At 43.3% G+C, this 25,052-nt stretch overlaps 1 protein-coding gene across 3 annotated transcripts in view; it reads left to right on the top strand.

Moving 5' to 3' along the window:
• The window catches only part of jmjd1cb (jumonji domain containing 1Cb), a 136,967-nt gene that overhangs the window by 87,715 nt on the left and 24,200 nt on the right, over positions 1-25,052 (top strand). Inside the window, exons 4-16 of one of the 3 annotated variants that reach the window (XM_069708763.1) lie at positions 5,796-5,901; positions 6,067-6,191; positions 7,565-7,708; positions 8,872-8,913; positions 11,544-11,814; positions 14,855-15,400; positions 15,493-15,850; positions 16,833-17,826; positions 17,999-18,196; positions 18,789-18,955; positions 19,860-20,022; positions 20,472-23,019; positions 23,887-24,088. In XM_069708763.1, the coding sequence (XP_069564864.1) occupies positions 5,796-5,901; positions 6,067-6,191; positions 7,565-7,708; positions 8,872-8,913; positions 11,544-11,814; positions 14,855-15,400; positions 15,493-15,850; positions 16,833-17,826; positions 17,999-18,196; positions 18,789-18,955; positions 19,860-20,022; positions 20,472-23,019; positions 23,887-24,088 (5,864 nt within the window). Of the gene's footprint in view, positions 1-5,795; positions 5,902-6,066; positions 6,192-7,564; positions 7,709-8,871; positions 8,914-11,543; positions 11,815-14,854; positions 15,401-15,492; positions 15,851-16,832; positions 17,827-17,998; positions 18,197-18,788; positions 18,956-19,859; positions 20,023-20,450; positions 23,020-23,886; positions 24,089-25,052 lie in introns of all 3 variants that reach the window. The other 2 variants (XM_069708762.1, XM_069708764.1) reach the window with 2 other exon arrangements.

Raw genomic sequence — 25,052 nt, 5'->3', positions numbered from 1 at the left:
ACTCATCCGAGAGGTCACAAAAGACCCCACGACAACATCCAAAGAACTGCAGGCCTCACTTGCCTCAGTTCAGGTCAGTCTTCATGACTCCATGAAATAAGAAAGAGACTCGGCAGAAATGGCTGCATGGCAGAGTTCCAAGACCAAAACCACCGCTGAGCAAAAAGAACATTAAGGCTCGTCTCATTTTTGCCAGAAAACATCTTGATGATCCCCAAGACTTTTGGGAAAATACTCTGTGGACTGACGAGACAAAAGTTGAACTTTTTGGAAGGTGTGTGTCCCGTTACATCTGGCGTAAAAGTAACACCACATTTCAGAACAAGAACATCATACCAACAGTAAAATATGGTGGTGGTAGTGTGATGGTCTGGGGCTGTTTTGCTGCTTCAGGACCTGGAAGACTTGCTGTGATAAATGGAACCATGAATTCTACCGTCTACCAAAACATCCTGAAGGAGAACGTCCGGCCGTCTGTTCGTGACCTCAAGCTGAAGCCAACTTGGGTTCTGCAGCAGGACGATGATCCAAAACACACCAGCAAGTCCACCTCTGAATGGATGAAGAAAAACAAAATGAAGACTTTGGAGTGGCCTAGTCAAAGTCCTGACCTGAATCCTATTGAGATGCTGTGGCATGACCTTAAAAAGGAGGTTGGTGCTGGAAAACCCTCCAATGTGGCTGAATTCCAACAACAACTCTGTAAAGATGAGTCGGCCAACATTCCTCCACAGCTGGAAAAGACTCATCGCAAGTTATCACAAACGCTTGATTGCAGTTGTTGCTGTAAAGGGTGGCCCAACCAGTTATTAGGTTTAGGGGGAAACACTTTTTCACACAGGGCCATGTGGGTTTGGATTGTTTTTCTCCCTTAATAATAAAAACCTTCATTTAAAAACTGCATTTTGTGTTTACTTGTGTTATCTTTGACTAATATTTAAATTTGTTTGATGATCTGAAACATTTAAGTGTGACAAACATGCAAAAAAATAAGATATCAGGAAAGGGGCAAACACTTTTTCACACCACTGTAGATTACATACATATTTGAATCACAGGGTAGTGCATGCAGTAGTGAAGCAGTAATCTGTCTGGAAGGTCACTTCTGTGAGTGATTATAAGCAAGAGGAGGAGGTTTGCAGTGAGTCTGGTGGGATGGGGGAGGGGGGCAGCAGCTGCCACAAAGACACACACACACACACACACACACTACATTTGTTCCAGTGTGATCTTACTTTGACAACACTTTGTGCATGCACACACACACACACACACACACACACACACACACACACACACACACACACACACACACACACACAAACCCGTCCAAACACATGCTCACACAGACACCTGTGGTGTCAAGTTCCACTGTTGCCAGAGATAGATTGCCTTACACGTTGCTGCTCGCTCTCCAGCTTCCATCAATGGGCTTCTCATTTTAGCTCGTGACAGTTAAATTGGCCGGATGACATCACTCTAAGGTACTGAAATAATCAACATTCATTTAGTAACTTCTCTGAAGGACAAATTAATCTCTTCGTTGTTTTCTGGTTTGTGTGACAATCACTAATCTGTGTCATTAACATCCAGATAGCAGTGTCTGTCTGCGGTTTTTAGACTAACAGTGAGTCTCTTGAGTGAAATGATCTGCCTGTGTGGAGCTGTGTCTCTGTGTCCACAAATATTACACATATGTACTGCCTGGAAACCTCTTGATATGTCCTTGATATGGGAAGTACCATGAAAAAAAAACTACATTTGTGATCTCCTAGCTAACGTGTTCTCAGTTGTCATCACATGACTTAAGTATGAAAGTCCAGTTGCATACAAACAGCTGAAATCTCTTCAGTTTGGGTTGGAGTTAATATGATGTTCAAAGTGAAGACGTTTTGAGCACTCCTCACCCCTTTTAAAGATGGTTTCAGTCTATGAAATATATACAGTTAAGCCCAAATTCATTCATACCCATGTCACATTTTCATGTCTAGTGACCAATACTTTACTTCTGGCTGGAAATGGCATCACAAAGTGAGACAGGATGTTCAGACATTGCAAAAGAGATGGAAATTACTTTTTTTTTTTTTTACATTTCTATGAAAAATATAATGTAAAGCAGCCACACTTTCTGGTTTGAGCCATGACTTACAATCGACCAGTCATGGACTAGAAAACTACTGCATGAGCAGAAAAACATGGAACTAGTTTTTAGGATGTATTATTAACATCTCTGTCAAAATGTTTCCCAAAGTTTTGTCTCTTGTTTAAAGTAATTTACAGATGATGAAACCTACTGATCATATGAATGAAAATGTGACATGGTTATGAATAATTCTGTACTGTAGACTTGATACGAAGCACAAAACATCACACACACACACACACACACACACACACACACAGCAGGAAGCCACATTCATCACTTCAGTTACTGAGCAACCATGTGAATACGAGTCTTAAGAGTAACATCAGAAACTCTCACAGTTTGTTCTCTTTTGCTTCAGCCTCAGCGTTTCCATGGTAACAACCAGTAACCCCCCCCCAAAAGGAAGTGTTTGAAGTTTTTAACAAGCCATCTGTTTTTGTCTCCATATATATGTAGATGTGTGTCATATTTGTTGTTATGTTTCTAATTACCCGGGGTACAAGATGTCTCCGTGTCACGCTCTGATGTGTGTGTGTGCTCCTCAGCCCTTTTGTTTCACTCACAGCAGAGCTTGAACAAATAGCCTCGAGGCGTAGACACAGTCCAAGGAAATGCTTGGAGACAGAGTGTTTATCCGTCATATATTTTATTCAGGAGATCATGAAATATCTCTGTCAGTATTATTAAAACACATAAGAAATCCAATTTGCTGTTGAAAAGGCCTCTTTTTATACTCAGATTTTAAAAGGTGTTGATGAAATCGTCCCATCCTGGTTGGCAACGTCACATATTCTGGTCCTCGAACGTGGAAGTATGTCGGCACGACTATAAAACAAACTATAAATGAACAGTTTTCCTCTCCATCATTTACGTTGGATGGTGGGCTTCTTGTAGGGTTGCGTATGAGGTTTGACTATTTTCAATCTACTTGAATAGTCAAAAGTGATGTATTTTATAATACATCACTTTTGACTATTGTATTTTGACTTTATTAGGCAGGGCTGCTTTATGCCAGTGTTGGATTTGTTTATAAAAAAAAATGATAAAGTACATTTATTTGTTCAGTGCATTGGCAATTTCTGCGTTTAATATTGTGATATGAAATGACAAACAGTGTTACCATGATAGAAGATTTTAAACATGTTGCCGTAGCAATGCCGTATAGCGTGTGTGGTATGTCTAAGCAGGCCTACGGTGAGTCACGATAGATGACAGTGGTGGGAGGTTTAAATAGACTCAGCAACATATGTGTGTGAGTGCATAGCCAAACATAAGAAACGAGAGGGCTCTCTGAGGCTGTAAAAGTTCTACTCACATCACTGTTGGAAGGTCTTGTTCTTACTGCTTTAAGCGCCCTGAGATGCCCCGTGTTGTGATCTGGTGCTGTATGAATAAAACAGAATCACTGAGTAGAAGCTGCTCCTGGTCTCTGTGGTGAAATACGTCTGCCAGCTCCTGTTAAAAGTGATAAAACATGTAAAATAAAAAGTGTTGGTGGACGTGTGATGAACGCTTCTTTATAAACTGGCTGTTTAGGACTTTAATTTCATTTCCTTTGACACATAAACACACATGAGGAAATTATATGTTGTGAATTGCCTTATTATACTTCATTGTTGTCCTGAAGCAGTGTTATTGTGTGTAGAATCATTGGAACTGATTGATAATTAGAGCAGCGAGCCTTTTGGAACAACCGTGGTCATCAGTCATCACAATGACAAACATAGGAGCATGTGCACCGCCTGTACGCTGACCTGTGTCGCGCTGCTTCCCAGCGCGCTATTTTTAGCGTCTACGCTGGTTTCATTCGGAGCTGCGAAAGTAGAACACTGCAGCAGGACGACGGAGAGATGTGAAGGTGAAATGAAAGCTGTGGCCTCATCTCGTCTGAGTCTCAGCCTCCACTCGGCTGCACTGAGAAGTCATATTTCTGTTGAGCTCCATTGATAAACTATCAGTTTTTCTGTTGTGGTAGTATGTAGAGAATAATGACAGTCAGCTAACTGACGTGTCGGATTGGATGAATGACGAAAAAACATTCAAAAATTAATTTTTTTGCTCCAATTTATCAGACTTCTGACCTTCTGACTTATACAACTATAAAATACTTCTGATGCAAATTAAACCAGCTCATATGATCTTGGAAATATTTAAGCAATAGTAATGTTTGGCTCAGTATTTCTTTCTGTAACATCTTTTTTTTTTGTCGTGTCCACAACTCATTTCTCCAGATAGATAACCTGGTTAAACCGTGTGGCTACAGAGCAGACTGATGTTTGGCTTCCTCTCACTCACATCTCTTGGGCGCGTTGTATTGCTATGTGTGTGTGTGTGTGTGTGTGTGTGTGTGTGTGTGTGTGTGTGTGTGTGTGTGTGTGTGTGTGTGTGTGTGTGTGTGTGTGTGAGTGCGAGTGGTAAATATAATTTTTGATATTCTTCCTCTCTGTAATGTGTCCCATCGAACAACAAAATAAGTATCATCCACTTTTTTATTCTTTTGAGTTTTTTTCTCCTCATCTCTCATCCCGTGAGTGTAAAACACAGAAAAGTAAGCATTTGTTTTCTCTCCCGTTGAGTGTTTTCAAAGGCAGATAATTTCTCTGTTGGATGTCGTGTGTGTGTGTGTGTGTGTGTGTGTGTGTGTGTGTGTGTGTGTGTGTGTGTGTGTGTGTGTGTGTGTGTGTGTGTGTGTGTGTGTGTGTGTGTGTGTGTGTGTGTGTGTGTGTGTGTGTGTCTGTCTGTCTGTCTGTCTGTCTGTCTGTCTGTGTATACATAAAGTCCCATTGTGATCAGTTGTTTGTTAAGTTGATGACGGAGGAACAATTTTATGGTTTACTTTCTCAGCAACACAACAGATGTGAAAATCTGTCATGTTATTATTTAAAACTTAGTTTTTACAGCATCTCACTGTTGGTTGTGACCAGTTTACACAGCAGTAATTCTCTACCTGTATTTATTTGCGTGTGTGTGTGTTTTTCCCCCCTCATTATTATTATGCTTTTCCTTATTTCCTGTCATAATGTTACCACGTTGGATGTTCATGGCCAAAGTGAACATATTCAACAGTGATTGGTCAGGTTCGGGTGGTGCAGTCCACCACCGCAAAGAAATTCTCCCCCCGGTGGGAAACACTGAGATCTATAAGCTCTTGACACAAAAGTTTATCATTAAGGTCATCCATACTTTCCGCAGTGTTATTAAAAACTCTGTTCTAATAGCAGAAACAACCAACTCTGATTTAAACATGTCTATTTTCCATACTGTGTAAATAAATCCCCATCATTTTGGAGAAAGAAGAATATTCATGTTTTTGGCTGCTGGCCCAGTGTTACATTGAACCCTGCATTTCATTTAGGAGGATAAATGATGCTTCTATTGTTTAGATATTTATACACACACACACACACACACACACACACACACACACACACACACACACACACACACACACACACACACACACACACACACACACACAGCTGACCTGCCCTAATTACCTTTATTAACCCCTAAAAAGTCCAGTTTCCCTGCAGTGACAGGGCCCAGATGTGTCCAGATGATTCTGTGTGTCTTCGTGTGGAGCCACTTCAACCAGGTTTGTGTTGCAGTGGGTTGGTTGATCATTTCTTGTCATCGGTGTGTCTTTCAGGATGAGGTGGACAGTCAGAACCCAGTGTTAAGAGACAACCCGCAGCTCCATGAAGAAGTGAGGGGCTGGCTCAAAGACCAGAAAGTGCAGGAAATTTTTATGCAAGGTAAGCTATTTAGCTGTAACTATGTGTCATTATTACAATACATATGGTCCGGCCATGTACTAAGTTTCGACTGAGTCTCTTTTGCTGACTGCTTTGGTCATTTTACTGTTATTTTACACCTTTAACAGTGAGATCATAACACTTGATGGAACTGTTTTCTTGCAGGTCCTTATTCATTGAATGGCTACCGGGTGCGTGTGTACAGACAAGATTCGGCCACCCAGTGGTTCACTGGCATCATTACACACCACGACCTCTTCAGTCGAAACATGGTTGTTATGAATGACCAGGTACTCTCTCACACACACACACACACACACACACACACACACACACACACACACACACACACACACACACACACACACACACACACACACACACACACACACACACACACACACACACACACACACACACACGTTCTTCATCATTTGTCTTTAAAATATATTTATACAGTTTGTATGTAACATACTGCATGAAATGGAATAACAAGATGAATACAGGGAATATTGGGAATTATGTTATATTATGGAGGCAAACAAAACGGGGACATTTTAGAGTACTTATTTTTATCCCCAAATGCTACCTCCATTTCTGTCTTTGGTTTTTAAATTTTTGTCTTCTAAGCACTTTGAGGAGGAAGGTATCCCCATCGTTTATGTTTACAGTTACCATGGTTTCACATGTTTGGTACCAGACTGTAATATTCACTCACACACACACAGGATGCTCTGCAGTGGAGCAGCAGATGGACTCTCCTCAGTTCAAATTGGAGTCTGTGATTCTGCCCCGGTGCATTAGCTGTTGGACCTGCGTGTGCGCTGAGCCACTGTTTGTGCACAGCTCCGGCTCCATAAAGGGGAAACAAACTCACCAAACCACACAACACTGCTCTGAGCTAATCAGCCACAGTTTGAGGGGGAAAGGGGAGGTGGGTGAAAAGGGGGGCAGTGGGATTGAGACCGATGGCAAATCTGGAACATGCTAAGGAACACGCTACCGTGCTGAACTTCACAACATATAATGGCAAGTGTCAAGGAGGAGACTGTCAGAAAAACTCAACTTGAAAAAGAAGTGATATAATATGATCAGAGCAAAGAACTTAGTTAACATGGATGAGGTGAGGAGAGACCTCAGAGAATCAGAAGATGAACACTTATCTGCTTGAAAGGAAGCTGCAGTGCTGCCGAAGTGCAACCCAAACAACGCAATGTTCATAGCTCTTTTCATCCAGATAAAACTACACAGTGTTTGAACATTAAACAGTGCATCCTGAATCATATCTAAAGCATCATGCAAGAGAGCCAATAAAACAAATTGTCATATTGACATTAAAAGGTGTATTTGGGCTGGTTAATACAAACTCATCACTTCCTGAATCCATTTCAAATCAAAAGCCCTCTATGCATTCAGCAGACAGAAATCCTTTATTTCTTGACAAGGCCTTTATTTTGAAATATTTGCAGTAACAGGTGATTGAAATCACACTGTAGATTAATAATAATAAAAATGTGTGCTCATGTGTTACATACTGCAACACTGATGAACATTTTTTAAAGCGTCCATAAAAATGTGAGTTGAATCCTCTTCATGTTTATTTTACTGATGATAATGTTGGAGCTGTACCGGACGGTGTAACAGGAATCTGCTGTGTGTTCAGGTGTTAGAACCTCAGAACGTGGATCCATCGATGGTTCAGATGACCTTTCTGGACGACGTGGTCCACTCTCTCCTGAAAGGAGAAAACATCGGCATCACCTCCAGACGAAGGTCCCGATCCAGCCAGAACAACAACACTGCCCACGTGAGCACACACACACACACACACACACACACACACACACACACACACACACACACACACACACACACACACACACACACACACACACACCACACACAGCAGCATACGTGCACAGCCGTTAACAGCGTCGTAATGTCATGTAAATCATACTGATTAATTGTTTATTACTCATGCTTTATATGCCAACTTAATACATTAAAAAAGCCAAAATAAAGAAAACAACTATATCAATGTAATTTGTAGAACAACCCCGTTAAGTACATTAAAAAAAATGGAGCTTGAAGTCATCAGTTAGGACTTGTGTGTGTTACTGGGTGGAAGTGAGTCAAAATAATAACCAGACACACTCACCAAGGAGGAAAATTCAATTCCTTATTGAATAATCTTCAGATTATTTCAGCAAATAACTGATTGGTCTTTAAACTGTCAGACTTTCCATAAATATAACATGGCTGAGAACAATATAGATATAGCAATATAAAGATAGATAGATAGATAGATAGATAGATAGATAGATAGATAGATAGATAGATAGATAGATAGATAGATAGATAGATAGATAGATAGATAGATAGATAGATAGATAGATAGATAGATAGATAGATAGATAGATAGATAGATACTTTATTAATCCCTCAGAGGGACATTTTTATATGGCCTTTATGTCGTGTTTCTGTCATTGAGCATCGACTGCTGCTTTGATTAGTCAGCCATTTAACTGATCTCAGCACCATCTACACTTCATGTGTTTACCTGTTTGAGACATTGGTCAATCCAGATTCGAAGCACTCTACAAATCTTTAATTATACAAATTTCCAAAACCAAGAAAAAAATCTCAGTTTTCGTTTTTTTATCTGCTGAATCGAGCAACAACTTCTTCCACAGACCTGTTGGACTTCTGTTTTCTGCTTTCACTGTTTCCTAATTGAGGTTTCTATAAAGTCGTCCTCTGTACTGGATACCATTCATCCTTTCATTTGACTGTGATGTCAGAATCGGTTTTTGTAATGTATCAAATGGCCACATATGAAAGGAGCTCGCTTCTGATCCTTTCGTCATTAACGTAATCTGTTCTTGTCCCACATTTTCTCTATATTCTTTTAATTTTGTACTTTTTTTTTTTTTTTTTTTTTTTTGTCTTGTTGTTGTTAACACATTAAAGATGGCGGGAGGGAGACCCAGCGGGACCACTGGCAACACTCAGGTACCCCCCAAAACCCCCAACCCCTCCACCCACACCCCCCCTCCCACCTCTCCAGGCCCACGCGTTCCACAGCACACTGCAAAGCCTGCTGCAGTGTAGTGTCAAATCTGAGAGACAGAATCTGTGCTTGAAGGATCTTATTTTCAATTATCAGCACCTTAAGATTCACCCCCTAATTCACAACCTTTCCTCCCAGCTCAGTGGATTTTCTGTAACAAAGCTGTGATTTATCAGATCAGCAATGAGCTACGAGGAGAGTTGGGGACATTTTATGACAAAACTGGAAAGTACATTTTTCAATTCGCAGTCAGGAAACAAAAAAATATATTGTTTTGGAGCTTCCATGAACTTGTTAGCATCTTTGGAAAATAATTGTGATGCTCTCTGTCTTCACAAAATCATTTGTTTTTTAAATAAACAAGTAGTCCAGATTAATGCTGCTGTGGCGAAAAAATTTCCCCTTGGGGATTAATAAAGTAACTATATATCTATTTATCTATCTATCTAATGACAGACACCCAGATGTGTAATATATATTTTATACCATTGCCACTTTGATCTCTTTGGATTTTCAGACCACTAGTGTTGTGAACCACGTTTCAGCTTTTTACTGTTTTTGAGAAGACAATCAAATTCTCAAGTGTATCTGTAACCTGTAACCTGAATATAACTTTAACTTTTTCAAAGTGGTTCACTGTGAGTAACACATAATAAGATACTTCAAGCACTCTTCATCTCTTCAGGATATTTTTCTTCCTGGTTCTGTATCGATGACAGCAGTGGCATTATGCTCTGTATGTCCTATGTATGTATGAAGGTGATATCTTTTTGAATCGGTGATGAGATTTTGTTTGTCCAAGGTCAGGTGATGACAATTCTATCCAAAAGGTCAAAGGTAAACTTTACTGTGACATCATAATGTAATGAAAAAAACACTTTCCAGAAAGATTGTGACCAATATTGCACATTTAGTTGGAGACTGAATTTGTGACACTAAAACTGTCTCCACGACATATATTATTATGTTAATTATGTGAGTCTGGACAGACACGGATGTAAACCGGTTGGTTTAGACATACAATGATGATGTGGCTCTTATCACATTGTACAAAAAACAACGTCATATGTGGTCAGGAGTCACACATGCTACATTAAGGCCAGTGATTCCCCTGGCCACGCCCACTAATAGTTTCTACAGTTTTGTTAAAAAGGAAAAAGTCCTCCACTTGATGCAACTTTTTCCTTTTAAAAGGAACAATGTTGTTTGCAGTCTTTTGAGTGTTCCCTTGTGGGTCATCAGTCTACTTGATGGCTAAATAAACATAATGCACCTTCATGGTTTCTACATCTTGCAACTGGGAGACTAAGAATAGTTCATTATCATATCTTATTTGTCCATGGACCAAATCTCAGTCATGTTTATTACTATTTTAAATACAAACTTCAAGAGCAGTCAAAATAATAATAAAAAAAATATGTCACTATCCTCATGCTTTTTAACTGGTATGGATATGATATCTAGATTATTTGTGTCTATTGTAGGATTTCCAGAGTTTCTCTCTTAGATAATATCATCACATGGGTACAGTTGCTGGTAGACATCATGTTAGTTGACAACAATTGTGTTGTATTGGACTGAGATACATGAAAAGATGTTTTTAATGTTTTGTTTTTACTGGATAAACTACAAGAAACGTGTCTCGATAGACACTCAGTAACCAGTTTATGTGGAACATGTCCAGTTGCTTTGTTTAAATTCCTCCGTTATGATGGTTCAAAACTCTTTTCGAGGTGTTTTTACTTTATGATCATTTTGGAGGCTACTGTTGAAGCGGATTTCATTATACATTAGAAGTTTTGACCGATATGTAGTCTGCTGTCATTATAGCGGGTGGACAAAAATATAAACAAGAAATGTCCTTCTACCATGTTAATGCATTATTACTGACTCCTGTGGTTTTATGTGAGCTGTTATCAGATCAAATTCTTTCTTGGACAGACTAATCAGCACCAAATCCGATGTTCATTTTCTGGTGTTCAGTAAATGTCACTGAGATTGATAGTTACCAACAATTGAAATTCATGCAGTAATATATAAATGTAAGAAGGAGCGCTGAGGGTTCAAAAATGTTTATTAGTTTTGTTGAAAATAAGAACATTTACAGGATATTTTAAAACGTAACACTAGATCAGAGTCCAGCTGGAGTTCTTTTCATACAAAGCCTGCAGCAGGAGGTCCGTGTCTGCATGGATTTTTTTTTTTTATGAATTAAGTAACAAATGGGGGGTTTAGTATGGAAGGAATCGGAAGTGCTGTGGACAACCACCTTCCAGTTCTGTTTTAATTTATATTTATTTTTTTCTCCATGACCTCAACAATGTGGAGTGTTGTATATTACTTCCATTACTTTAATGTATTGGTGATAGCGGCATTAGCAGAAACACAAACTACAAGCGTTAGAACAAAAACAAAACGTTAACTTGATTCAGGTGTGGTTTATTGCAGGGTTAGTGTAATAGTGATTGTAAAGATGTACCTAATAAACTGGTAACGTGTGTATTCATTCTTGTAATTTACCGGTCTTTGTGTTGCTGTGCATGAATCAACATGTGACATTTTATTCTTACAGAGTCATTACACGCGAGCCCAAGCCAACAGCCCCCGCCCCATCATGACGTCCTCAGGCCCCAACCTCAAAAGTTCCCAGGGGACGCTGGCCTCCCAGCTGCAGAGCCAATCACAGCAAAACCAGCAACCGGCCAGCCAATCGCACCACTCGCCGGGCAGCAGTGGGCGGGAACAGAGAGATCAGCGCACCTCTCGCTCTTCCAGGAGGAAAGGATCTGACAGCAGTGTTCCAGAGGAGGACAAGGACAGGAGAGAAGAGGCCGCAGGGCGAGGTGAGGGCCGGCACACCACAGTAACCTTCACATGTTGGGTATGACGTGGCAGGACTGCCATTTCATAGATTTTCTGCAACTCTTCTTTTGCCGGTCAATTGATTGGAATTCATATTTTCTATCAATGAAAACATCACAACTTAATTTCTCTTTGTAATGCCCCTGTCTATGTGAAGAATTCATCTTTAGATGCCTTCCACCATCTCAAGTTTCTTTTTATCCACCAGCAGCAGGTCACAAAGGATCCAAATATTAAAAGTGAATGTAGGTCCTCATTAAGCACAAAATTCGACCACAACAGTTGTCTCGTTGACAACGATAGACCACTAGTCCCTGTGGTGTTGCTTGACTTAAATTTTTTGCATTCAAGAGATAGCACTAACTTTAGGAAAACAGACAGTAGCATCGAACAGTGTTTCATGTGTATATTTGGCATTCAGACTGGTCGTTGGTAATGAACAAGAACAATATGGTTTTCATTACAACCTTCCACCATAGTATGGTGGATATGAAAGAGGCGCCCCTTATTTGGCCTTCTGCCCAACTTTTTTTTTCTTTCTTTTTGCTTGACTCTTTACTTAAGCTACATCCATATCAATATTTTTTTGTTTTACAATGCAAAACTTATGCTTCTTTTATAATATTTTTTTGGCATGTTGAACTTATCAGTTTCTTTATTATTCACCAGCATACAGTACTTCTGATTGTAACTGTCTGGGTATTTTCTCTCCGTGATCTATCTTAAGAATAGTGATGAGGGGGTCTGGATTTTTCAAAACCCACTCTGACCCGACTGATGATTAGAGCCAACACCCCCGCTGCCCCCCCCAACACACACACACACACCCTCTCCACCTGCAAAAATATGTGTCAATCAACCACATGAACCCAAACCTCCAACGTTATTCATAGCCTGTCCCAGAGAGGCATTCGAGGAGACAACATCCAGCGACAACAGCAAAGGAAGCGCTATTTCAGGGTTGTTGTTTTTTTTGTTTGTTTATTTTAATTTTAATTTTAAAGTCAACTTTAATGTCAATCCAGCATATGTACAAGACATAGAGAGATTGAAATATTTGTTTTTCACAGTCCCACGATATGCAAAATAAAAAGATAAAACAAGAAAAGTATAAATATGTAACAATAAAAACAGACAACAACCACAGTGATGCTTAACTGCAGTATACAGTGAACCCTCGTTTATCGCGGGGGTTACGTTCCAAATAGAGACCGTGATAGGTGAAATCCGTGAAGTAGTAACCTTTATTTTTTTTACAATTATTATACAATGAAATACTCCATAATACATTGAAACCAAAGAACAAAACCTTTTTACAGGCCCAAGCATTTGTTTAACAAATAAAAGTACTGCATAAATGTTTTTTTTTACAAATAACTACTGTACTGTAAAATAATCATTTTAATCATCAATACGAACTGAAGGCTTCAAATTGCTGAGATCGGCACCGCCCCACTGCGACCCGAGTCATTGGATTAGAACGGGAGGAAATGAAAAATGATTATGAAAACAAATACAAAGTACAGTAGGACAAATAGTGACTCGTGTATTTCACTGCTCTTCTGACTGAGCCGCTGCATCCTGACTCCGCTCTGCAGCGGTTCTTTCTTCTAAAGCCGGCGGTGCAGGTGTGGTTTTTCGAGAGAAGAACATAGTTATCGGTAGTTGTTGTCGCTCTTTTTTCTTCTGGGCAAAAAGATTCTTATAAACCGACATGCCACCATCGATTATTTTTAATTTGGCAAGCTGTTTTACGTACGTGTACATATTAAACCGCAACGTTATTGACAAACAGGTAGAGAAGAAGCGGAGAGACTGTTTAGCCAATCAGAATGCAGAACACAATGCACGATGCAAATCCGTGAAGCAGCGAGACCGTGAAAGGTGAACCGCGTTATAGCGAGGGTTCACTGTATATAAGTACAACATAATGCAAATACAGGTCCATGGTGCAAAAATTCTGACTTTACGGGGTAAGGGGGAAAAAGGGGGGAGAGTTAGGCTTCCCGACAGCTAAGTCTGGAGGAGCGTGCACGGAGGCTGCGGTACTTTGAAGGTAGGAGGCAGAAGAGGGATGGCTGTTTGCCCAAACGTTAGCGTAACAGTAATTGAAAGGCATAGCCTATTGTATTTCTGCTAGCCTAAAAGCGTCTGGATGTAGCCTACTGAATAAACATGAATTGCTCCAAAGTGGTTCTTTAATGTCGAATGGCCATCAGAAAAGCAAGTAACCCTTCATCAAAGACACAAAGTCTGTCTGTGTAAAATATGGCTTCATCAAACATATGTGTAAGACTTGAATAAAGAAACAAGTTTTCCAACAGTTTTCTGATGAAATACATCAGATCACGAAAACAATCCTGGATTTAGTGGCTTTGAAATGCTGTGAATAAGAACCAAGTGTACACACAGTACACTACTAGCAGATATCGGACCATGGATCTGTTCATTCACAACCATGTTGAAATTTATCATAAAAATATATTGGTTTTGAAGCAATACATGAATACATTTTCATTTCAGACTCTCTGCAGATAGATCACAGACATTTGTTCCAATCATATCCATACAGATAGAAAATGCTGTATCCCACAACGATAGCAGCTGCTCTCTCTTGAAATGTATTTATTGTGAATAATAAATACAATGCAATACCGTAACATGATAATAAAATATTTGATCGAATTCTACTGATGAATTAAACGTATCAATAATAATCCAAGTATTGTTTGGTTGGTGGACTTTAAACAGTGGCTAAGCTAACCGTAGCGATGTTGTCTAAGACTACCTTTAATACTGGCTTTGGTTACATCATCAATAATATCAAAGGCAGAAGCAAAATATGTTGTTTTGAAAAGCATCACACGTGTCCCAGATATAAAACAGACGAGAGAAAGTTCTCTCAAGGAATTTATTATGGGTGGTCAGTAAAAAAAAAAAGCTACAATCAGCAGGATGCTTGTGATGATCAACCGTGTGTTTGAGTGTCCAACAATAACTTGTTTATTTTGATTTGTCCAGAGTCAAAGTCCAAGGTGAAGCAGGCGGTGAACAAACGCAGGAAGGGCGAAGAAGATGAGAAGAAGGCGGGTTTAAAGAGGTTGAAGACTGACATGACCTCTGACCTATCAGAGAGCAGTGACTCAGAAAATCCACACAACAAGAGGACCGCTCACTCCTCCTGCTCCTCGTCCTCCTCGTCCTCTTCGTCATCCTCCTCGTCCTCTTCGTCCTCCTCTTCGGAGCCCAACTCCGAGAACGAGCTGAAGACTCGTAGCAGTGACGTGAAACCGACTGCCGTTTCCAGAATGGAGGAGGACGAGAAGCCGCAGATGCAGGCGCCCAAAATAAACGACTCCTTATCTCTCATTGGTCGCCTGTCTCCGTGGGTGGAGCTTCAGACGACAGAGGACATCAAAAAGAGTGTGGTCAAGGAAACGGGCAAAACGATAACGAAGGAAGAGGAGGAGCTGGTGGCGGTAACTCAGATCACCCAGTCTCCACGGCAACAGACGCCTGACGCCATCCAGGGCAGCATGATGGAGAACAGCAAGAACACCGTGAAGGGTAACGTCAGCTTCTACCATGATGCTGCGATGATTCTTAGTCATCATAGATTGAGTTGAGTGTTCTCATATCGTTTTTGTTTTTGTTTGTAGCGTCTTCTCGATCCCAGACGCCGTCGCTGTCCCACCTCCACGGCAGCGGCGTGATTGACATCACGGATGACGCCCAGGCCACCGTTCACCAGGAGAGCTCAGAGGCCGTGTCTGCGCTCCTCGCCTCCCAGAACGCAGAGTCCACGGCCCTCTCACCTTACCTCCCGCTCAACCCCTCCCCCGTCTCCTCTCCTCCCATCCCTCCATCTCCCTCACCGTCAGAGGGAGGCCGCAGAACGGACCTGGAGCCTCCCGTTCAGCAGCAGCAGCAGCAGCAGCAAGGCATTATGGGAAGTGGCATTACAGCCGCCAGGAGTACAAGCAGCAAGATAGAGTTTGCTCCCTCTGAGGTCATCAGGTGAGAACAGAAAGTATATTTATGTGCATGTCTTAAAGTTCTGAACGTTATTAGACCTTCTGGTCACAAAAAAGATCGAGAGCGTCACAACTGGCAACCCCATGTCAACAAGAGAAGAAAAAACAGCAGCCTTAGGGTCTTAGTAGTATACCTGAGTTGTATCACTTCCATTGGCTGTTTTAAAAAAAAAAAATGTTTATTACATCATATTTAATAACAATCACCTTCCTTTGCTCAAGAGTTTAATCACATTTAATCTAATTTTATTTTATTTATTTGGCACTAAGTCACAACATCAGTCATTTCAGGACATAATAAAGTCCTCAGAACAGAGACTGAGAAAGAGAGAGAGAGAGAGAGAGACAGACAGACAGACAACAGACAGACAGGCAAGCAGGCAGACATGGAGAGAGAGGGAGAGACAGACAGACAGACAGACATGGAAAGAGAAACAGAGAGAGGGAGAGACAGACAGACAGAGAGAGACAGAGACAAAGAGAGAGTAACTGAGACAGAAGGCATTCAGATAATGCAACACAGTTCAAGTTTACAAATGTATTGAGAGTGAAAGAAAAAAGGAGAGAAGATCTTTGCATCATGAAAGGTCCTCCAGCAGCCTGGGTCAATAACAGCATCACCGACCTGCGACTCAATCTCACCCTGAAAGAACTTTGATAGGAGAACATGAGCTTCATGGGTCTGAACCTGAATTTATTCCAAAACGACCTGAGGATCTGCTATCAGGGACAAATGCTGCAATAGAGCAGAAATAGCATTTTGCTATGGTCAATACTGTAGAGAAGGTAAAATATCAGTAGCAAGCACTGAAAAGTGAAGCAGTGCTTCCTGCAATTAACTTTGTATTTGTCTTAATGTTGAGATTCTGTTTGTTTCCTATTGCTCGCCTTTATTTACAGTAGGAAACACCAACAGTTTTCTATGTACATATGTAAAACCGTTTTTTTCTGTGCTATATTTTCAGGCCGGTCACATTGATGGCTGAAAACTTGATGCTGGGGGAGAAGGAGAAAACTGTTCCCTCTCATCATCATCATCATCATCTTCATCACCATCAACAGCAGCACACACAACCACCGCAGCAACACTACCCATCCGTTCATCCCAGCATCAAGAGCCCATCTTTACCCGAAGAGATGAGAAAACACCCACAGCAAATGCCCCCCCTCAAAATGAACACAGTCCTCCCCCCTGACTTATCCAAATCGAAGATGAGCCCCAGCCTGAACCCCAATGCAGCTCAGCTCGACCCCCAGAAACTGAAAACCCAGCACCCCAACAACTCTCAGAGACACCCCTACCCCAACACAAACCCAGCGGACTTTCTGAAAACCAAGCCCCACCTGGGCCTGTTGGACATCTCCAAACCTAAACCCAACACCTCCCCCGAGGTCTCTAAACATAAAATACCACGGTACTCAGATACCTCCTCGCCCCCAATAGGCCGTTTGCCCACTAAAGCCGAGTCAGCAGAACCTCCCCGGTCTGGTTTCAAGCCGGTGCTGACGCGGTGCGAGTCGGGTTTAGTCAGTACGATCAACAGCATCACCAAGAGTCCGCTGATCATCGACAAGAACGAGACCTTCACTGTTTACCGGGACCCGGCTCTGGTTCGGCCCGACACGGAGAACCCTGCCCCCGCGTCTCTCTCTTCCAACCACGTGGCCACCTATCTCCACCCCCACCTGCACACCTTGCACTCCCCCTCCCCCCACTCCCACTCCCACTCCTCCTGCCTCACCTCAGCATCACACCCGCACGCCGCCTCCCACCTCCTCGCCTCCCCTCACAACGCCGCCCTACCTCACCCACACCTGCTGCCCCCCGGCGTGCTCCCAGCCATGCCCCCTCCCACCGCGTCTCTCCTGGGAGGCCACCCTCGGCTCGATTCCCCAGGAGGCCTGGGCCACCTCGCCCTGCCACATCCGGCAGCCGCCCACCAGCAGCAGTTTCTACAGGTGTGACTCCCCATATGTACACACTACTGTCATGTAAAGTCCAGCTGTGGATGGTGGATGGGGGTTGGAAAAGAGAAATGTTGTCTCCTCTTGCTGTTTGTTCATTAACATTATTCACACCATCCTTTTCAATAAGATAAGAAGCTAAAAACTTTGTGTCTTTTGTTTGCAGAGTCAGGGCCCCCATCCACCCCCTCTCCTGGCCCAGGCTCACAGCGGGGCCCCGGGGCTCGGCCTGTACCCGATCCTGTGGCAGTACCCCAATGGGACACCGACGTCCTACTCTGCGGGACTCAACCTGCCCCCCACAGCGAAGTGGGTCCACCCGGAAAATCCCGTGACCGTGAACTCCGAGGCCTCTCTCAGGAGGGTACGTGCAGCGAAGCTCGCCTCTATTTCAGTGGGTCCTAGAACGTGTCCCAGCTCTCTGGGTGTCAGTCCAAAGATGAACGTACCCTCATTAGGACAGCCCTGTCTGCTGATTGTGGACATTCGGTCACCTGTTTTAGCGCCTTGTTTTTGTTATGAGCATGTGAGGGATAAAACACAACAAGCTGTGGGTTTATATGATTATAGCAGGTTTGGGCGCTTTAGTAATGTTATAATAATACATTTACTGCTTGAAGTAGATTATCTCTCATGTCATTTCCACTTCAGATTATTCACTACTTAAATGTTGCTTCAGAGGCTCATTAACAGCTGAAACTATACACGTCCCTGCTGAGAGTATTAGACCTCCGATAAGGAGCTTTTTGTGTTTACACTCTGCAGCCAATAAGAACTTTGTATCCACGGCAGGAGAGGAAATTGTGAAACAAGCAGTGGGTGTAATTTATGGTGACACACTTTTCTGTAGGTTACACAGAAATATGTGACCACATTTTGTATCTGTGGATTTCACATTCACGTGGTTTACTATTGTGATGATAAATGATGTGCATATGTGTGTGTGTTGTGTGCAGAACACCGCTAGTCCGTGGCTGCACCAGGCTGCCGGTGGTGACGGTCTGGGTTTGCTGAGCCACGTTCCCATCCGGCCGGCCAGCGCTGACGCCCACCGCCCCCCCGTCAAGATACACACACACTCAAGCCCGCCGCTGTCGAAGGCTTGCATGGACGTGCATAAAGAGTAAGTGGAAAGATCCGGAACAAGTTCTTCTCCAGAAGACTGAACTACCTTCAATGTGCTGTCGATCTGACACCAATAAAATACGACAAGTTGCCCGAGTCAGATGATTCAGGATTTATTAATTGTTGGATAAACCCAACATATAAGATAGAACACAAAGTTGTCGACGACGATTCCAAGATGGATGTTGCTGCAAAGAAGCTACAGATTCTATAATCTGGATTCACACATCTTCAAGCCCACGACACAAAAGATACCACACAATCACCGCAGTTTCACAGTGAACACCTTTAGTTAGTGTCACCTATTCGCACTCCGTTATGGCATCGTGTTCACAGGAATAGGACAGACACGAGATACGGATTTTGCAAAAGACAAGTTTGCTGTATAAGGAAGGAAGACCGGGAACGCCAGGGTAGTCAGATGAAGCGAAGTGGCACTAATCCCATATTTAGGCAGTTCAGACAGAATGCTGTTCATTCAGCAGCCTGTGCCCCACTTACGTAACCACCAGCCATTGTCACCTTGCTGAATACCCATACACGCAAACACAGCGTCATTGACACATCCGGTTTCTCTTTGGCCTAGTTATGTCATGTTTATTAGAAACTGCAGATAACCTACACCTACCCATCACATTTGGTCTAATTGTATATTTTTGAAAGCATGACTTATTGTCATGATTCTTTTTCCTGTTTTTCCCTTCTTTAATATCTTAATTTTTTTTTTTCATGTCAGGTTAAATCCATTGAGGTGTGCTCCATTATTGTTTGCTCCATCTTATCTGTCTTTAAATTCCTCATATCATACAAACATGAGCAGTAGATCTTTGAACCGAATGTTTGTTGGAATGCATGTAAAGACGTGTAAAATGCAGTGAACTGTTTGACTCGTGTGTTTGCAGAGATCTGGATAAGAAAGGCTTTGTGGATCCCATCAGGACGTTGACGTTGGCACAACTGAAACAGGAGCAGACAGACAGAAGTCGCACGCCAACGGGAAAAGAGATGCACCTGCACCGCCTCTTCCTGGATCCCCACTGCAAGGCCCGCCTGACAAACACACAGGTACAACGGGGTAGAGCCCACGGCATCCTTATTGTCTTCATAAGTAGCAGTGGTTGCAATATCTTAATCAAAAGCCCCAATAAATAGATAAACCTGCTTCTTCCTGTTCTTCCCTGTCAGAGGTTTTTCTTCCTTAAAGGGGAGTTTGTTCCACCGAGCTTATGCAAATTGTTAAATTCCTCTGTATAATGTTGTAACGTTCTGTTGTAAGGACTTTACTGTGTTAAGTGCCTTGAAATAACTTGTGAATTGACGCTATATGAGTAAAACTGAATTGAATTGCCTATCTATTACTTTTAAAGCAGATGCAAAAAAGAAATCTTGAAAATCATATCTCTTCTGGCTGATGGTGACCATTCAGAATGGAGACATACAATGACATCCATTATTACATTATCAGCTCCTTTTTTTTTTTTTTTTTTTTACAGTATGTGCATTTTCTTTCTCAGGATGCAGTTCAGGCAGCAGACCGAGCCAGTAAATACAAAGAAGAGAATCGGCAAATCCTGAAGGAGAGTATCGAGGTCGCTCCCTTCACGGCTAAGATCCAGCACTCCGGTGACCCCATGATGGACAGGGACAGAGAGAGAAGCAGAGAGCCGGCCTTCCCTGTTCGGATTCCAGCTCTCGCCTCCCCGAGCCCCAAGGCCAGCCACGCTCATCCCCATGTCATCCAGTCAGAAAAGAGCAACTACTTCACCACGCTGTCTAACAGCGTTGTGAACGAGCCTCCGAGGCTCTACCCTTCCAAGGAGCTCAGCTCTTACTATGAGAAAATATCCCTCAGAGCCCCGGGGGTTGTTGCCAGTGTCGGGGCCACCGTGCCGAGCCAGGCAGCTCTGTCGCTGGGCAGCTACAGCTCCAAGGTCTCCCTCTCTAAGCCCCCTCCTCTAATTAAGCACCAGCCAGAGGGAGGTGAGGGTTTGGCAGGAAAAATCACGGAGCAGCTCAGCCAGCAGGTGACGCTGGTCCAACCGCAGCATCAGCACCACACGAGTGTAGACAGGCTAGAGCGCCACAGCCCGGCCATTTCTCCTTGCTCCTCTACATCATCCTCCTCATCGTCTGCCTCCAACCACCACCATCATCATCATCACCATCACCACCAACAGCAGCAGCAGCTGCAGCTGCAGCAGCAGCAGCAGCAGCATCAGCAGCAACAACACCAGCTCAGGGCAATGCCATCTCTCCACCGAGCGCCCGTCTTCCATCCGCCCACGCAGCACGCGCTGGAACGCAAAGAGGCTGCCGAGCGCGAGAGGGAGCGGGAGAAAGAAAGGGAGCGGGAGAGAGCCGGTTACGGTGGACGCCTGTCTCCACCGACCCTCACGCCCATCCAGCCCGTCAGCTTAGCAGCAGCTGGTAGCAAAACATCGGCAGAGCAACAAAAGCCCCCCACACTGCTGCCAGAACTCAGGGACATCAAGGGTCACGGAAATGTTTCTGCCATCACTTCTGTAGCCTCTACCATCAGCGGAGAGAGTATGACGTCATCAGCAGACGGGTGGAGGGGTGAAGACATGATTCAGGAAAGAGGAGGAATGTACCCTGGAGAAAAAGGGGTGTCACGGGGCAAACCCCAAGCAGCAATGGCGTCCGTCATCGTGCGTCCATCAACCTCTATTAAGTACAACAGTCCTGTTGGTGCTAACAAATCTGGTGCTATTATCCATAAGGAGCCCCCCCAGGGGAGGGCCTACCCATCCAAGCTTCAGGGGGAATGTCCGAGGCTTGGCGAGAGTGTTACAGAGGCGGGAGCGGGAAAAGTTATCCAGCTCAATTCAAACCTCGATGACATGTGTGTCCAGTACAAAAAGACTTTCATGCGTGGCATGCAGGGACTTATAGGAAGCTGCACCACAAACTCTGTGTGCAGGACTGCTGTTTCACCAACTGTTGGCGTACACAATAAAAGTGTGACTGCCACCGCTGAGTCCGAGTACTCCGTCTCAGCTCGGGGGGAGTTTGTAGCACTTAAAACTGGCATCGGTGGCCGGCTGCTCTGCCACGCAGGACCAGAGAGAGAGAGAGAGCACCAGGAGGGCTTCGGCTCTCGTACCACATCTCCGGGGGCGTCTCTGTCTCCATCGACTTCGGCAGGATCGCCCCGGCCCAGTCCGAGCCTCACCCCCACACTCAGCTCCATTTCTGGTTCTAGTCAGCCTTACTCCCCCTCTTTCATCCACCTCAAGAAGCACAAGGCTGCTTTGGCTGCAGCCCAGTCCAGAAACAACCTCCCCACTGCTCCCACATCCATCATAACTGGAAACCCCTCATTAACTGTGGATTCAGACAAAACTCCCATTCACAACCACCCACCCTCTTCCTCCCAAGCCTCCTCATCCTCGGTTGACAGCGGTAGCAGTAGCTCGGCAAGCGGGAGCACCACACCGGGCAAGTCCAGCCCCCTGCCTAACGGCCAGTCCTCCGGGTCGGCCTCGACAAGCTGCGGGCAGCCCAGCAACTACCACAAGCTGAAGAAAGCCTGGCTAACCCGGCACTCCGAAGAGGACAGGAACACGACGGCTGCTACGAGCTGCACCAGTACTAAAGTAGAGAAACTGCCCTGCATCACTACCAGCACAAGTAACGCCGCCGCCATGTCAGACATGATCAAACCATGCACAGTCAACCTCAGCGCCTCAACCTCCAGCGAGGTGGACATGAGCAAAGACTGCGGAAGCAAAGCCGACAGAGAGAGACTGCTGGAAGAAAAGACGGCAGGAGGTGGGGACGAGAGGAAAGCGTCTACTTTATTCAGGCGGGTAAGCAAACGCTCATACGAGTCCGCTTCAGAGAGCGGGGGCGATGACTCCGACAACAGTGAGAGCAAGATGGAGGGTCGAGCAAAGCGTCAGCCCAAACCGACCTACAAAAAGAAACAGAACGACATGGCCAGAAGAAAAGGGGACAATGACAAAGAGGACGATGACGTGAAGCCCAACGGGATCTTCAGATCAGCCAGAGAGAAGACTAAACTCAAACAGGCCAGCAGCAGTGAGTCTTGTATTGTTGGTACACACTTGGGCAATTAAAGCATTGGTGTCGGGCGAGGACAGGTTTTCTGTTCTTAAGTTTTAAGCCCCCCTCACCCTTTAAGTTGTAGTTTACATCCATCCATCTACATCAAGAAGAAAACGCTTGACCTCAGCGTCATCACATTTAACTAGACACTGGTTGCTGATTCCATCAGAGTAGCTGAGCAAATGTTAATGTGAACAGGGTTTCCAGGCTAAAACCACAGTGAAGAAAAATGTAGCTGTGAGCAGTCATCCTGCAGCTCTACAGCACAGAGAATAACATGAAGTCTACACCGTACGTTTTTAAGCTCTTCAGGCTCAGGGCTTCAGTACATTCAATTTGCAAATAAACCAATGGACACAGCAATAAGGTCCCAGGCGTGAGTAGATTCATATCCGTTTTAAAAGAGCGGTGTGGGAAACCTAGCTGCTGTAACAGAAAGTGCCCAAATGTTTAGGGTTCAAAAGTATCTGGACACATGACTGCTAAATCAAAGACCTCTGTTTAAAGCAATCAAGTAATATTCCTGGTCACGTTTATCAAATGTTACTCAAAAAGGAAGAAATAGCATGTCAACACATATATTACCTTCTACCCCCCCTAGATGGATGGATGATATCTATAATTTAGTTTTCTAGGATTTTTTTTCTTGGAAGTTGATTCTTATTTTATCTTCTTCCAATTTTAAGTGTAAGAAAATCCTCATCTATGTTCTTTTTTTGTATTCCTCTGTCTACGTTCATGTTGTAATATCTTTGACACCAACTCGTTGAGCCCCTCTTTATTAATCCCATCATAAAGTGTAGGTGTCATCAATGGTTTGATGATGTGCCCTCTGTTCAGATGGGATCCCCCGTTCCGTGCTGAAGGACTGGAGGAAGGTGAAGAAGCTGAAGCAGACGGGGGAATCTTTCCTGCAGGACGACTCGTGTTCAGAAATTGGACCGAACCTGCAGAAGTGTCGGGAGTGCCGTGTGGTCCGCAGCAAGAAGGGGGAGGAGCCAACACACTCCCCGGTCTTCTGTCGCTTCTACTATTTCAGACGGTAAAGCTCTCTTTTGATTTTAAAATTTGTCTAACATTTGCGCTAATTTTGATGGTTTTTTGTGGAATTTAAAACAACATCGCAATGCCTGCGACAGTCAAATAATAAGTATGGAGCAAACACATCCAGGATCAGGTTATTTCCAGTTCAATAGAAGCTTTTCTCCAAAAAGGCTCAACATATTTTGAACTTCCTTGTTTTTCAGTCGTTCCCCCTCACTGTTGCTGCTCTCCCCCAAATTTATTTTCATTATGGTGTGTGCAAATGATAACAACAGATATTACGCACAGAAAAGTAAGAAATTAAAAAAAAACATGAATTTGGATCTGACTGTTTTGACAAAGAAGATGCGATATAAGACCAGATCATTGACATTAAATGCAAGAGAGCTGACACTAAAAAAAGATTGGATTTGTTTTTTTCACACTTCCTTGAAAAACAGGGTCACTGTTGTCACAACATTGTCACAACAATGAATTTGCACCACGTCAGCATGTCATGTGTACTTGACTATACATTCCTGTTAAAGATCCTGGGAATGCCTGAAAACATAATGAGTTGCAGCTGTAGTGACCTCCAACTAACCAATGCCTCTGGATGCTTTGATCGGGGCCTGAAACGCCTCCATGACTCACTTTCATTAATTTACATTCCATATAATTCACCGCTGATGGGGAGCAGTGGAGCTGCTTGTATGAACAGAAGGAGGGAGGAGAGAAGATGTGCCCTAACTACACCACATAGATTATTCATCATACAGTGGGTACGGAAAGTATTCAGACCCCTTTAAATTTTTCACTCTTTGTTTCATTGCAGCCATTTGCTAAAATCAAAAAAGTTCATTTTATTTCTCATTAATGTACACTCAGCACCCCATCTTGACAGAAAAAAACAGAAATGTAGAAATTTGTGCAAATTTATTAAAAAAGAAAAACTGAAATATCACATGGTCATAAGTATTCAG

The sequence above is a fragment of the Brachyistius frenatus genome, unplaced genomic scaffold (genome assembly GCF_029030835.1).
Source record: "Brachyistius frenatus isolate BFR_SWC_R1_liver_20210118 unplaced genomic scaffold, ASM2903083v1 Contig_78, whole genome shotgun sequence".
Lineage (NCBI taxonomy): Eukaryota > Metazoa > Chordata > Actinopteri > Embiotocidae > Brachyistius > Brachyistius frenatus.
This window is presented reverse-complemented; position numbering and strand designations above follow the sequence as displayed.